The sequence below is a fragment of the Aphelocoma coerulescens genome, chromosome 1A (assembly GCF_041296385.1).
Source record: "Aphelocoma coerulescens isolate FSJ_1873_10779 chromosome 1A, UR_Acoe_1.0, whole genome shotgun sequence".
In the NCBI taxonomy this organism is placed as follows: Eukaryota; Metazoa; Chordata; class Aves; order Passeriformes; family Corvidae; genus Aphelocoma; species Aphelocoma coerulescens.
Window position 1 is genome coordinate 8,190,807 of NC_091014.1, and position 16,129 is coordinate 8,206,935.

The window sequence follows — 16,129 nt, forward strand, 5'->3', positions numbered from 1 at the left end:
GCAGCGATCCTCCTCTGGGAGGTCCCTGCCTGCTCTCCTCACTCTTGCCTGCTTGTTCCTGGCCCCTCAGAGGACTTCCCTCTCTGACGTGGGCCACAGCAGCTTTCTTTCCCATGCTCTCAATGAGGAGGGGCAGGTTTTAAGCAGCACTGGGAGGATTAATTAATATTTGAGCTGTTTCAACCATCATGACTTCTGGTTGCATTCATGAGACAAAATTAATAGCCTGGCTCTAGAGTGTTGCAGAAATGCAATACCGAGATGTGACTGCTGGACACAATCACCGCTTGAGTCACTTTGTCATTTTTTCAAGTAGCTGCAATGGATGGACATTCTCTAAGAACCATTGGGTTAAATACAAAGAAGGACACTTTTCAGGCAATTTGAGAAACTTCTCTCCTTTTATTATTTCTTCAAACATACATATGTAGATATTACTGAAGGGCAGCTATACCAGAGTAGCTCAATTGCCTAAACTAAGGGTAACTGGGAAATAATCTCACACTAACAATCCTAAAGGACCTCTTGACGTGATGTTGGTGAAACTAGTTCCTATTACGAAAACTTGGACTACCTACTCTCCTATGGTAAAGTGATTTAAAACTATTATCTTCACTTCCACAAACTGAGATGAACTACATCTTTACAAAACCATTATAAAGTACATACAGGTCACTGAAAAAACTACATTAATTTTCTAACAGGCTCGGTTTTGGTCTTCCAGGTGTGCCAGGCAACCTCTCAGCATCAGTGTCTTCTGTGAGGATGTGCAGGTGGAGCCAGTTTCTGCCTTACAGACTTTGGGCAATATTGCAACAGCACCATCATGACTGGAAGGTGAAGGGCAAGGCAACGCAGAGATGTGTGTCTGCACGGTGAATCCATGTGCCGCAGCATCTTCCATCCATGGGAGCAGGAAAGCAGCTTCAGGATTGCCAGCGAAAAAAGCAAGAATGATGCTGTGCTCACGTGGCTGCCATCGGGTGTGAGCCCCCCCAGCACAGCTCTGTGCAGGGAATTCCTCTCAGTGGCTGGAGAGCAGCGTCCAGAGGCGGAATCGCAGCTGACCGTAAGCTTGCATCGCCTCCGCGTGGGCGGCCGGATCTCGGGCCAGGTGCTCAAAGAGGTTGAGCGGCTCGACCGTTCGCATTGCCGGCGGCAAGCTGATCTCCGCAGGAAGCCTCTTGTTGCCCAGGACAAAGTGCTCCAGGCGTTTCAACTGCAGGCAGCGGCGCAGGTATGCCATGATGTCCCACAGCCGCCGCTCAAATTCCCTCCTGCGCCACTTGGACAGCGGTACGGTGGTCAGCACGTGCATGACCACAGTCTTCCAGGTCGAGCTGGAAAAACCTGTGCCCCTCAGGATGTAGGTGAAGAGCTGCAGGCATTTCAGGTGCAAGCTCTCACACGGCACCTGCCTGGCCACGTGCTGGAAGAATTTTGCCTCTGCCACAGCGTACGTCTCAGGCCACGCTGTGCTTGCGATGGACTCGGCCTTGGCGGGCCGGCTGCTCACAGAGCTGCTGGAGCCGCCTTTCTGGGCCTCTGTGGGCTGGCTGACCACAAAGATGTCGGAGTCCCCGTGGCGCACCCCAAACAGCATCTCCACCGTCAGGCTCTCCTTGCCTTTGCTCAGCCGGAATTGGCAGGACCGGCTGCAGGGCTGAAACACCAAGTGCCACGAGTACGACTGAGGCAAATGCAGCCACGAGCATCTCACCAGCTGGTAGAACCAGTGGGAGGTTTTCTCCACGTCCAGGTAGGAGCCGGTGCAGAGTGTCTCTAGGAGGCTGGGCTTCTGCTTCCGCCGCAGCTCCTTCTGCGAGTGGTGCAGGAAGCACAACAGCTTCTCGCCCAGCTGCTCCCTCTCGCACGTGCACACCAGCTCCACACGGACGCAGAAGGTCCTTGCTGCCATCTGCCCGGCACTGTTCAGCTCCAGGTGGAAGGCGTGTCCCGGCGGGGGATTCAGTGGGACCAGCATGCGGTACACCACATCCCGCTCACGGGGACTCCAACCCTCAAAGGCACTGCCCACCCCGATGGCTTCTTGAGGCACCGGGTAGAAACTATTGCTCACGCTGTCAGTAAAGACACGCGTGAAGCTCTCCATCAGCTCCGCTGCCACTGAGCGACCTCTCTCCACGTCCTCGACAGGACACTGTATGCGATCCACTAAAAGGATCCCTCGCTTATTCCCAACGTCCCGGGTGTCTTCTTTCTCTTCAATTCCACCACGGCTGCCTTTGTCCTTGCCATCACCACGGCCTTCTTTTTCACTGGCAGCCACATTACCTTGTTCTCCTTCTTTTGCATCTTCGTTCTTCTCTCCATTCGCATTCGCATCACCCTGTTTCTCATCTCTGTTTGCAACATTGGTCTCTTCATTTCCAAGGTGAGTGTTTTTTTCCTCAGATGCAGCAAACCCACTGTGGTCTACTGCATTCCCACCATCACTGTTGTCTTCCTGCCCAATCCAATCACTGCTTTGTTGTTCACTGGCATCACTGCTTTCCTTCACCTTCACATCTGCTTTTTCTTCCTTTCCATCTACCTCGTATACGCCTTCATTTACATCATCCCTGTTGCCTGCCTTCATATGCACATCATTGGTTTTTTCTTCATTTCCATCTCCTTCTTCCTTTCCAGCATCCTTGTCTGGCTCCACCTTCACATCCTTGTTTTCTCCTTCATTTACTTCATCTAGGTCTTCCACACCTCCAGTAACATTGCCAGGTTCTTCTTCATTTGCTTCAGCAGTATTGTCTCCTGGCATATTCCCATCACTCCAGCCTTCATCTTTCTTTGCATCATGGCCATCGTCACTTTTAACATCACTTTCTTTCTTCAACTTCACATCTTCATCTTGTTCATTGGCATCATCGTCGTCTCCTTCCTTTGCAGCCACAGGACTGCCTTCTCCTTCATTTCCGCTGCCACTGTCACCTGCCTCCACAGTCACATCAATGTTTTCTCCGTCTCCCTCAGAATCCAAATTGTCTTCTTCCTCTTCTTTTTCCTTCTCCTCTCCCAAGGTCTTGCAGGAGCTCTGGTCCTTGCCGCTGCTGTTGGTTTCGCTGGCTTCAGGACTCCTCCTGCAGCTAAACCACAGGCCCAAGAGGAGCAGGAGTCCAGCAAGAGCCCAGAATGGCCACTGCTGCAGGGCACCAAAGAGCAGGGCTCCCCAGCCCTCGTCCTGCTGCTCCGGGGGCCCTTGCTCCAGCTCCTGCAGCAGCCGAGCCATCTCGCGGTCGAGCAGCTCCTCCCGCTCCTGCATTCGCCGGTGCGTGGCCTCATCCAGCCCATCCCCAGCTGGCTGGGGGTACTGGATCAGGCTTTGCACGAGCACGAAGAGCAATGACAATAAAGCCATGGTCTGCAAGAGGACACACAGAAGGGGTTCAGTAGGGCCGGAATGGAGGCAGCCGGTGCGGGGCAGGAGCCACAGGGATGTGGCAGCAGGAAGGAGAGGGCCCCCGGCAGCTGGCAGGAGGCAAGGCCTGCACCGCTGCCCCAGCGAGCACCGAGCCGGAGCAAGGCGCTCCCGCCAGGGGCTGGGCCCTGCATGCAGGGACAGAACACACGCCCCGGCTGCCGGCGCTTCTGCCCCAGCCCTCCCCCAGCCCGGCCTCCCCACCACCTGTGTGCACTCACCGCTTGCCCAGGCTCTACTGGCGGCAACGGCAACCAACGGGGCCTTTTCTAGCTGCCCCCATTGTGACACGGCCCCTGTGGTGTCACAGGCCCCAGAGCGCATCACAGGCCAGCCCCACCCGCCATCCCCAGCCCGGGAACTCATCATGGCCCTGGGCACCCAGAGCCTCAACAGACACAAAGTGCAGACCCATCAGTCGTGAACCTGGGAACCCCAGGGCTTCCCTGTACAAAGCAGGCACAAGCACCCTCCCACACAAACCCTTCTCAAATATAAATATGGGTGACATGATCCATGGATGCTCTTGGTATGCAGGTGTAGGCTTTTATTTTTTTATTCATGGTGGAACTTTTTACTACAAATATTTATATTTATTGCTGTGTTGGTACATCTCCCCTCCCCCCTCCTTTCCAGGCTGTAGTGTGATCTGAGGAACTCTTATTAAGCCTTGGCCTTGAAAACACCACCTGGGCTCAGCTCTTTCTTTTATTTGGCGATCTCAAGCACACTTGTTTGTGACATTTACTTTGGAGGCAGCACATCACATAGGCTAATATTTATTTACTGATTTAGTGAGAAATAAGGAAATTCATGCTGCTTATGTGATGCACAGGAAGTTGTAATGTCATCCAGTCTTATGGCCTACCCTTTGTTTACACCAGCACTGTCCCACCTCACACATCTTTTGTGAAGACAAGGATGTCAGGGTTTCTCTCCTGAATTAGGAACACTTTCAAAGATCTGTTTATTGTCTGACAAACGATCACACACAACCAACTTAGGCTTTGCAAAGCAGGATAAAAATACTCAGGCCCATCCAAACTACTTCTTAAACTAGATGTGGCTGATCAATAGCCCGGCTGAGAAATGGACAAGCCACTGTAACAAGAAATACAAGTTTGGAAAAGGAAAAAGAAAAGTCCTCAAAACACAGAACTCCTGAAGCTTAGCTCGCTCCACTCTAATGTGCTCTCCCTCAATGCCACATAAAGATGTGCTCCTCCTGACACTTGCAGCAACTGGCTTCTCTCTTGCCATTCCAAGAGGAACTCTATTTTGTATAGGGATGTAGACGTGTCTGCATTTAGACGCCATCCTCAGTACAAACCTCCTCCCTTGCTTTTTTCTGACTGGAGATCCTTGCTACTGGCTACGATGGTGCTGTTTATTGGGAAGAGTTTCTCTGATGCTGATCACAGCACAGCACAGCAGGAGCTCCCTTTTTGCTCCCTTGAGCTACTCAAATTCCTCTTGGGTGATCTCTGAAATACTCTTTATCAGCTGAGGGCTGACAAAACACAGAATGTCTGATTAATCACCCTTCTCTTCTCCAGCCATGACACAAGAGCTGGGTGCACTCAGAAAACAGTTTTCTGAACCATCCTATATAATAACAATCAATTCCTTATAATTTCTGCCATCTAGATGAGGTCGCCATTGAACAGCTCCATGTCCCAAGTGGTACCCAGCAGGGAGGGAAGCAGAGGAAGACAGGATCACAGCAGCCACTGATCAGTCATTCACAGGCATCATCACAAAGAAAGACGAGAGAGTCAGGAATTTCACAGGCTACTGTGTTTCAGCAGCGCATCTCATCCTCCTCTTTTTAAATCTCTACTGATCACTACCTTCCAGTCCCTTCACAGTGCTCTCCTAATTCACAGGAGTAACTAAGATGCAGAACGGGAGGAAAAATTTCTTCTGACCTCCAGTCACCTGACTGTCAAGCAGACAGAGAAAACCTCCAGTCTGTTCTGAGGGAGGTGTTTTATCAACTCACCTGTAGCTAAAGCTATTCAGAAAGCCCACACTACCAGACCCAGAGTGGTAAAGAGCCTATTCATTTGCTGACCCTGGAGAAAAGGCAGCTTTAAACAAACTCTGCCACTCCCACTCTCTCTCCCTAGAACTTCAGGTTGAGACGCCTAGGACCAACTAAAGAAAAAAGCCATTTCATTCATGCCCTGGTCAAGCATTTCACACCCTCTTGTCCCTCCCAATCTACCAGCCAGTCAAACACAGAAAAAGCAAGAGACCCGTGGTAGGCTTCCAGTGGAAATACTGGCAAAATCTTCTTGGACTGCATTATTTGAAGGACCTGAGGTCAACTCACTCACTGACCGTGAATGACTTTTACTGCTCCACTTAGCCTACCAGCTCAGCTCAGCTCAGCTCAGCTCAGCTCAGCTCAGCAGCCTCCCAGCTACCTTTAGCTGCATAAGCACACGACCTGCAATCAGAAAGGCGTGAATCTTCCTTAGGAAGGAAACGGACACGGGGAATGAAGAGTGGAGATTAGTCCACACTCTGAGGAACAGGCAACAGCAACCAAACACTCTGGCAATAGCTTGTGTCTAGAAGCTCTCTACCTTCCAATCCACCTCAAGGCTTTGGGACTTGTGCTGACTTGCACAAAGGAACCCACTCCACCCTGCAGCAGTGGGCTCCTTCTTTCCAGCCTGGATGGAGGCATGTCCTGTATTTTGCAAGCATGTCCAGGTGTTCAGAATGGAACATGCTGATCATGATTAGCACCTTAAGGCACGCAGCTCTTCCCTTCTCAAAGAATGCTTTGTGAAATGATAGGCAGTGCTATCCCCACCTTTCCAAACAAATTACCCTCCTTCTATTGCACTTGCCTTCAAAATACTGCCACTTCTTCATTTCAGACTATGCTTCCCTCAGAAGGATGCACAAAAGGTTAGAGTAGTTGCAAGCACCTGCACCTGCAATTTTCAACTAACTGCGTCTTCAGAAAGGCTTCTGACAACAGGCCATTCTCTGGACATGAACACGGCAACGCTGAGGCAAGGTAAATTATTTCAGTACATCTTACAGCCCAGATGTCTATGGCCAGAGAAGACACCAGCAGGTTGTCCTGATACTTCTGCTCATCCTCTCTGGTAGCAGCTGTACAGAGAACAACACAGTTTTAAATTCTAACTCAGTTTGTGCTCCACTGATGAAGGAAAACAGAAGTAAGGGAAAGGGATTTTGCTTCGGAGCAAATGTGAGTTTTTTGTGGATTTCAGTGTCCAGGATTTAAACCGGGAAGGGGTTTTCTTCAGTAAATCCAAAGGACAATTGGCTACAGAAACCTGTATCTGATACTACTGATAAGCGCTGACAGTTCTCTGGCTGTGACTCATTTCATTCAAACCTGCTTTCTCCGAATGCACATCTGACAGCAGGACTTGCTCCATTCAGCCTGCAGCAGTTCCACAGGAAAGATGTTGTGAAATTGGCCACACATCTTCGCAACACTTCCACTTCAAAGTTTTTCCCACTATTTTCAAATATATTTCTCAGCTTCCTAAGGAGTGCAGTGTCCGTAACAAAGGAGACGAGACTTTCATGCAGAAATGGAGAGACCTTGAACCGCAGTGGCAGGAACAACTCTGGTGTAATACCAGTGCCAGATGGCATGGGCATGAAAAGCACACTCACATCAATACGAACAGGCTTAGGAGAGACACAGAGCCCGCAGGGTGAGGTATTCCCAAAGAAGGGGAATTGACAGTGCAAAGGAGAGTTAATACCAACCAGGTGCTCAGTTACTTTATCAGAGCTCCCCTGTTTTCAAGGCCTGAAAGAACAGCTCAGTGCCAGAAAGACATCCAGATCATTTGGCCATGCTTGCTCTTATGGAACACTGTTTTCAATTTCCATCCTAGTGGGGTTGCATACTACTGACCAGTTAAAACCAGCACCTGAGCTACACAACAGTGTTTCAGTGGCAACACTGGACAGCTGTAGGTTCTGCCTTTCCCCTCTCCCAGCATGCTCCTCAGACACACAGCACACTTGCACATGCACCAAAACTCACAGCCACACCCACAGTTTGACCACCTGCAATAGTTTTGGCCCTGGCCAGTCTAGCCCTGGGTGGATTGTGCAACAAGAAGCCATGGGGGCCGTGCTTCTCCCCGAATCCAAGCATCGCCCCAGAGGCCACACAAGCTGTGCGGTCAGGCCGTAAGGCTCAATGGCACACAGAGATCAAGTCCTACCCACTGAGAGCACACGTCCTTGTGGAAGGGACTGATGAGAGACTGGAGCTGGGGCAAGGGACAGGGCAGGTCTCTGCAGCTGGGGGCAGAGGAGAGGGGAACAAAGTGGGTGGGTGTGTTTGGGGAGAAGGGAGCAAGGAGGGTGTTCTCCTCCTTCCACAAGCTGCGCCAAAGGGGCTGTGGTGGGAGTGATGCCTTTTCCTGGTCTTAAAATCAAGAATCATACCCGGTTAGAAGGGGGAAAGGGATTTTACCTTGGTATTTATTTTAAGGATCCTTAGGTGCACACGTCCAGGTCCTATGCATCGAGATGCGCCCCACCGAGTGTGTGTGTGTGTTTGTGTCCCCAACATTAGGTATAACATTATAGGTTTTACTAATTAGCATATCTACCCAAGATTCCCCAATGAGAGGCTCAAGTGAGCCCCCCTCCCCAAGGATCCTTCCACTGGATGGTTCTATCTTGGTTTACAGAATGTGTTCTGGAGAGGACCTTGGGGTCTGGGGCACACTGATCCCTAACTACGAAGCTTCTAAAATGTTGAGTCTCTTAGCTTGACAAACAAGTCCAAGAATGTAGGCAAAAAGCACTAGGGATACAGAAGCTGTAAAAAGGTATAACAGGGGTATAAAAGAAAAGGCAAAAAATCATCATGGCATCACTGTGACCTTCACAGAATCTGCCAGTCAAGTTCATTTTTTCTGTGCAGCTATTTTTTAACCTCGCAGTGTGTGATAGCTCTATTATGTGCATGAAGAGCCCAGAGAGAGGTGAATATCTCAATGAAGAAGTGACGAAAATATAATGTATTTCCCCAGGTATTATTTCTATGCAACTTCATTGCATTAAGTCACAAAAAAATAGCAGAGAGAACTAACTTCCCAGTAAATTAACAAAAATGTCTGTTTTGTGCTTTGCCAATGAGGGAAAGGGGAGTCAAATTTATCAGAAAGAAAAAAAAAACTCTGAAAAAACCTAATTTACCAACAGTTCAGCAGCATATATGAGAGTCAGACAGCTTTCTGTAGAAATGACTGTTTTCTATTTGCTCATTGCAGGTAATCATTGCTTTTTGATTTGCACAGCTCTGTGCAAATTTATTTTGTTCTGCTTCTGCAAATAGGAAATGGTAAGAAGTGTGATACGGTGGTGAAGCTGCACACAGAGCAGGCAAACCTGAGTTCTGTCTCCTCACTTTGCCTCTGTGTTGCTGCTTAACCTTGCATGAAGTATTGCCTTGCCCTGGTTGAAAATTAGAACTAGTCAATTTTTAGTTCACCCTTTTTCCAAAACTGGGGCCTTTCTGTGAAAAAAGGTTTTGATTGAACCATTATTGGTAATAATATTTGGACTTGATTTAAAAAAAGCAGAAATTTTAAGATCTATTTTCATCAAGAAAACCCTAACCAAAATTTAAAAAAAAGAAAAAGTTTTCCTTTCTCTAAGAAGGAGACGTCTGAGCTGCCCTTTTAAAATTCATTAGCCTCTGGAGCATCATCTGTACACTGCTGTTTCCATGGCTGACATATCCCAGTCTGGGCTTCTATACAGGTTTTCACGGTTTCATAACATGATTATAACACAGTTTAGTTCCACTCAAACATACAAGACTGGTTTTAAATGACAGTCCAAGCACTGTGTCCTTTAAAACTGTGTGTTTTAGCACCTCTTTCCCTCTCTCTCATCATTGTCAACCTGGCAGGTTTTTTGTTTTTGGGATAAGGAAAACATTTACTGACTTAAAATGCCATGAAGTTTGATTAATATTGATGTGGTATCCTGGAACTACATAACTAGCAAAAAACTTTTATATTTATTTATTCTTTGAGTTTGAAATCCCTAATTTTTCCTTCTGCCTTGGCCACTTAGATAGCCACTTCCAGTTAGAGATAATTTTCAGTGCTGAATGGTTACTGTGCAGAGGCTGGATGACTCTTCCACCATTTCCCTGTCAGTTTGGGAACCACAATCCTGATTAGAGCATGGGGAGCTGAAGAAGAGCTTTTTTACCTCCATCTGTCTTTGAGTTTCAAAAGTAAAATGTCCCTGTGGCAGAGACAGGACAGACATGGTAAATGGAGGATTCATGGCTGATGAAGGATTCAAGATTGAATCCTGACTCAGGGCAGTGACCCAGACCTCACCCTACCTCCTGAATACCCTCTTGGCTCCATGGTATGATTCTTAGTTTCTCCTGTGAGATCTTTTACGCTTTCTTTAATGACTTAAATAAACTTTGGGTCACCCGGAGATTTCTCTGCCTTGGAAATAGCCGGTTTCAAGATAGTTTGGACTCAGAGGTACATCCCCCAGCCCAAGTAAATACATTTAATACAAAGTTTTTGGTTACTCTATTTTTTTTCCTCCTCTACCTTTTCACAAATGAGCTTGCTCCATGGTGCAGAAAGCAAGCTGACAATAGAGCCCAAAGGTCACATGATGGAAAAAAGTATTTCCTGGCCATCTGTGTTCAGGTTACTGCACTGGCAAACAAAGAAATAAATAATGGGATAAATTGTTCATAGAAATATTAGGGCAATTATGGGATTTTTCTTGTGATATGTATAAAATCTGATTATTACTTACAGCTGTCTGAAGGTTACTGCTTCTGACAGGAGCTGAGAGTCTGGATCAGTCTCCATGTTCATGTGGCTCAGCGTCCTGCCCCTGTTGTGTCTGCACAGCTGCATCCAAAATCTCACACAAGCAGATGGGGAAGAAACCAGATCCAGCAATGACCTCATCAAGACCAAAATTCTCTGGGTTTTGACCTGCTATGAATTAATATCCTCAGAGTCTCTGTAAATGCTGAATCTCTTCCCTAAACATCAGTACATGGATACCAGTGTGAGTTTATTTCCAGGGGCTCTGCAGGCAACAGTGATTAGAGCATGAAATATTATCTGTTACTGTCACAACCATTTCCATAGACCCAAAGTGACAAAGCCAAGACCTGAAGCCCCTTGTGTGACCAATCACACAAAAAGACACAATAGAAAGGTGGTTTTGTCCCAAACACTTTACAATGTGTTCCTCAGAGAAGAGATGGCAGGGGGGTGCAAATCAGCAGATTGAGGAATACCATGAAACAGGGAGTTTGGTCAGCAGGATCAGCAGCAATTTCAGTCTCCCAGGTGCCTTTTCATTGTTGGTTTGGTTGGAGACACCACTTCTGTGCCTGCAATAGGAACTGAGGCACTGCTGGGGTGGGGACCAGTTATCTGCACTACTCTCACAAATGGGCTTTTTTGTGGATGACACTTTCCTTTTATTTGTTATTTTAAACCAACCATGTTATTAAAGAGCAAGATTTGACCTTTGCTCTCACTTCATTAGCATCCACAGTTCCAGCCTGTTGTTTATGACCATTACCTGAAATTCATATTTGTTGAGCCAGCTGCTGTTTGCTTTGGCTCTTGTTTGACTTTTTTCTGTTATGGCTTCAATGGTGGTTTTACCAACTTCCCCTTTCCACAGAGATCAGAGAGATGGTCAGAGAGAAAGGATTTATCAATTTTTCAAGTGGATGTAGGCTGTCACCTCTAACTAACTCACCTCTTGTATAGCACAGACCTCCAAATCCCACATAGTAATTTCTTCATGGAGTGGGAAATTCTGTTTCAGCTGTAGTGGTCCTTTCAGAATAATATCTGACCATGATTTAAAGATTTGTGGTAATATACAACCCACACAACCCTACACGTTGTTCCATGACTTGTCTTTCCAATTACTATTCTATGGCTTACCTTATTTTTAATATGAAATTATTTAGCATCAGTTTCCAGCTATAATTCTTGTTATGTCTTTTTTGGGGGGAAGGAACCACCTAGAATCCAAAATATATTTCTTGTACAGGCTGTGAACAAGGCACCTGTGAACAAAGCTCCTTTTCACCTTCTTCAAATAAATGGAGGAAAGGGATATCTTCTCCCTCTTCCTGCAAGCTGTGCTTCCCACACTTATTTAGATTAACTATGTGTCTAATTTTTTTCAATTGCAGATTGGATTGGGGGTGCCTGCATTTTGGTTCCACCATTTCATAACCTCAGAACTTACCTGTCAATGGCTAACAGTCTCACCCCATAAATATTCTGTGAAAAGGCACAAACTGTTGCTCACACACATCTTACAGCCATTAGGAGCTGGGAACACTCAGCACTGCAGCTCACTGAATGAAATGGTGATCATCTTGATCAAGGAAAGAATCTCCCTGCTGAGTCAGAATTAACTTGAAGAGCAGTGATTTCTGGAGAAAGCCACTCCTTATTATCAGAATTCTGTTAATTGTACGTAGGGAAATGAACCTCATCAGGAATATCTTTGCTAGAATATAGTTGCACATTTCCATTTTTTTCAACAGATCTAAGGAGATCTGCAGGACCTTTTTTTTCCTCCAAACAGCCCATGGTTGGACTTAGGCCGTGTTATTTTGATACATTTCTCCAGTGAACAAACAGTTAACAGCTAAATAGTTCAATGTGCTGTCAGCGCAGGATTTCAGAAAAGTATTAAACAGTCAAGAAAAAAAGAAAGGGGGTATAAGGAGTCACAAAGCCTCTTTAGTACTTTGCCTGCACCCTGCTAATTTCTGCCCTGGTAGTTTTTCACTCACAGTTACGTCGCTTTCCTTTACCAGTCATGGGCAATCCTGACCCAACCCAGTCCTACCTGCTGGCTGAAGGACAGTGATTTGGTTTGCATTTCCAGGGCACATCCAGCAATGAATTTCTCTTGAAAATACTGTCTTTTCACATGAATCTGGAACAAAGATAGTCATGAGCTCCTGAAAGCTGCCTTTGTGGTAGTGTGTCATCTTCCTTCAACTTCAAAGTTTCAGGCATTAAAAAACACTTTCTAGGCTAACTGGGTGCTGCTGAGTGTTAATTGCAGGATGCCCCCTTGCCTTGCCTTGCCTTGCCTTGCCTTGCCTTGCCTTGCCTTGCCTTGCCTTGCCTTGCCTTGCCTTGCCTTCCTGGTTTGTCTGAGCTGTGCTGTGGCTGCTGCCTGGGTTGGGCAGAGCTGTGAGAGCAGCAAAGCTGGTTCAAAGGGAGGGAGATGGGGTCAGTACACAGCAGTGGTACAGATTATTGCAAAAAATAGCTGAATTGTCACTCTCTTGCTAGGAGACAAAATAGTTTAATTCCCTGTCAAACCCAGAAGTGAACCCACACTTATAGTCCAGGCGTTTATATCCTATTTAGAGTATTAGAGACTTGGAAGGAAGGAGAAGGAGAAAGGAGGGTGAGGGAAAGAAGGGGAAAGAAAAGGGCAGGTTTGTGTTTGAACCTGATCTTTGAGTACAAGGCATCTGGATCCTGCAACAGCTGAAAGTACACACCTGAAAGTACACTATTGGATAAATGGAGGAAAACTCACTACTTGTGTTTAAGTTTCATGGGTGTTTTAATACCACTGAGATACTCTACAGAGTCAAAATATTAAAAAAATCTTAGTACTTAGCCTTCAGAAAATTGCTGGCATGGTAATCCCTGTATCACTTCAGCTCTGTGAAAGGAGATCGGATATTTAGAAAGCAGCCTGGAATAAAAGCACATGTGCTTGTTTTGCCATAACATTGTTTAAATTTTTAATGAGAAAGTTTCCAGTATAATAAATGTAATTGCACTTAAATAAGATGGCACAGGAACAATATGGGAACAGGTGAGTTCCTCAGGATGGTTGCACCTGAGAGTCAGAGTCAATGTTATGCATCTCCACTAACTTTAGCAGGGTTGAAGCAGAGCTGGCCTCGAGGAAGCTGCAGGTTACCTACAGAGCCACTGGAGATCTGATCTGCACAGCACTGAGTCACCCAAGTCCCATCATCAGTACTCGAATGAACCGAGATGGGCAGAATTGCTCTTTGAACAGATGGTCCCTCTACACAGATTAGCTGTGATACCAAAGAGAAATTTCATACCTGGTGTGAAGCTCTTTCAGTCCTGGTGTTCAGCTTTGCACTTTATTCCTAGAGGAGAAAACAGCTCAGGCTTTATTTTGCCAAACGAGTGAGAGCTTGCACAGCCAGGAGTGCCAGTGTGACACATGGAAAGGCCACAGATGACAATTCATCTCTGCCTGTTTCCAAACCTTGCTTGCACCAATTTTTGTGGACGTCCAAAGGGAAAGATAAAAATAAGTGAGGAACTCAAGAGGGAATTCTTCCACCAAAGCTATCACCTGTGTCTTTATTAGCAATACACTCTGCATACTTTGAGTTTCACTAATTGGCAGTACTTGCCTGAATTCCTATAGGCGGCTTCAACAAGTGCCTTAAAGATGTGTGATCATTAAAATTAAAAAGGAACTGGTTATTTCTGTGCAAATTTTGCCAGAAATTTAGCATCCTACAAATTATAATTGCAAACCTTTACTATGAATATTCATCCATTAAAAGAAAAGGTGATGTGAATGATTTATTAGATTCTAGGCAGATTTGGAAGCAATTCTGCAGCTGGCGTAAAGGAAGAGTGAGTTTGTCTTCATGAGGCTGCAGTCGTTTACAGACTGAAATAACCTCAGCATTTTCTGTTTGTTCCTTGAGGCTTTTACAGGAAGGCATTCAGTGTTTTGGGGAACACTAAGGTATATTTCACAGGAAATATGACATTCTTAAAAATCTCCTAATGATTACATCTGCTCAGCTTTATTTGTCTTGGCAAAGGTACAGGTGTTTCCCACCCAGCCCCTCACTTCACTGGTATGCATATCTTGGGTAATTCTTCCTGTACAAACAAGTTGCAAAGTGGGCAATACCAAGTCCCAAAATATGCAGATTAATCAGGAAATTAAGAAATAATTGGAATAAACCTAGTCTGGTCTGATCTGTGATATTTTGACATCAATGTATTAAATGCTATAGCAGCTGGAGAGTAATTTTTGGCTTTTGCAAGCTCATGAGCATCACATTAGGAACTCATAGAATCACAGAATATCCTGAGTTGGAAGGGGCAGCACACAAGGATCATCAAGTCCAACTCCTGGATGTGCAGAGGACACCCTAAGGGTCACACCATGCACCTGAGAGCATTGTCCAAACACATCTTGAACTCTGTCAGGCTCAGTGCTGTGACCACTGCCCTGGGGAGCTGTTCCAGTGCCCAAACACCCTCTGGGTGAAGAAACTTTTCCTGATATCCAACCCAAACCTCCCCTGACACAACTTCAGGCCATTCCCTCAGGTCCTGTCACTAGAGAAGAGATAAGCCTGACCCTCTGCTTTCCCTTGTGAGGGTGTTGAAGACCATCATGAGGTCTCCCCTCAGCCTCTTGCTCCATTCCCCCGGCCATGTCCTACCATGATTAAAGAGATCCCTACAAGGTCATGTGGTGTCTCTGCAGCCAGGCATAGACATTTATTTTGATAGGCATGAAATTGTTTTTGAGGTTCCTAATCTTTCTTTGGGGGTAGGAGAGGTATCTTTCTGCCATTTTACTTTTCTACTCAGTCTTCATTTTGTAGCGTATTCAACTCTGCAATCTTAGTATGTTGGAATATTAAATTCCCATTTACATATATAGAAAAAGGCTCTTAAATGCTCTGTAATTAGATGATTCAGAGTGAGAGCCATTTCATTCAGTCTGACCCAAATGTTCTGTTTATAACTGCATACTGTCTGAGTACACGTCAGGGTTTTCTTCTGTGCTGTAACAAACTCATCAAATTTGTGGGGAAGTCTGTTTTTATTGTTCTCCCAGAATGAAATATTGTTTTTTCCCTCTCAGTCGTCACGGATAGGAGCTGAGAAGCAATTTCGGAGCTGGCAACTTTTTATGAGGCTGATCTGGAATACTAATTCAAAACTCACATTAAACATCTGATCAAAGTGTTTTGGGTTCCATTATCATGGATTTCTTAAATAGAAGCAGATGGTATTTTACTGTGTGACAGCATTGAGATATCCTCCCTCTCAGTTTTATCCAGAGGGAATACTATTCATGAGAATTCTTATGTAATTCTTAAAACCAAAAGGCCCAAATATACAAAAAGCCAGCATGATACATGGAACTCTTCCTAATGAGGTAAATTCTCCATCTCTACATCACTCTTTATTGCACTTTCCAAAACAGAACTTGGAAGCCCCAGACCTCTGTGATTAAAACTTAATCATGTAAACAGGTTTTGTGTGATTTATATCTTTTTGTTCAGTAATGTTCCCCTGGCGATAAAATTTGAACAGGAAATTATGATGACGGTCCTTAAGCATCACTGTTGACAGGGATTAGCTAGGAAGCAAATCCCAGGTATCAGGGTCACAGTGTAGTCCTTTCTCTTACAATTTTAGTAAGAACCTGAAATAACATATAATCTGAAATCTCGCATGAAAATGGTGGTAGGGCTCCACCCAAATTTAAGGCTCTGCCCATGTAACCAGCTGGCTGTGAAGGGGCATCAGATCAATGTTTCTGTATTTTCCTCCTGAGAAACAGTCATTTATCAAACAAAGTGGGACATTGCTCCCT

At 45.8% G+C, this 16,129-nt stretch overlaps 2 protein-coding genes across 2 annotated transcripts; both read right to left on the minus strand.

The window, feature by feature from the left end:
* Positions 1 to 1,024: 1,024 nt before the first annotated feature.
* Positions 1,025 to 2,738, minus strand: LOC138104540 (inositol 1,4,5-trisphosphate receptor-interacting protein-like 1). Its single transcript, XM_069003829.1, has one exon. It carries the CDS (start codon positions 2,597 to 2,599, stop codon positions 1,025 to 1,027), a length of 1,575 nt encoding a protein of 524 aa, XP_068859930.1. The 5' UTR covers positions 2,600 to 2,738.
* Positions 2,622 to 6,858, minus strand: LOC138104454 (uncharacterized). The gene is made up of 4 exons (XM_069003755.1): positions 6,816 to 6,858; positions 6,492 to 6,565; positions 2,719 to 3,376; positions 2,622 to 2,641 (listed from the first exon to the last, which is right to left on the minus strand). The coding sequence occupies exons 1-4, from the start codon at positions 6,856 to 6,858 to the stop codon at positions 2,622 to 2,624; spliced, it is 795 nt and encodes a 264-aa protein (XP_068859856.1).
* Between the last annotated feature and the right edge of the window lie 9,271 nt (positions 6,859 to 16,129).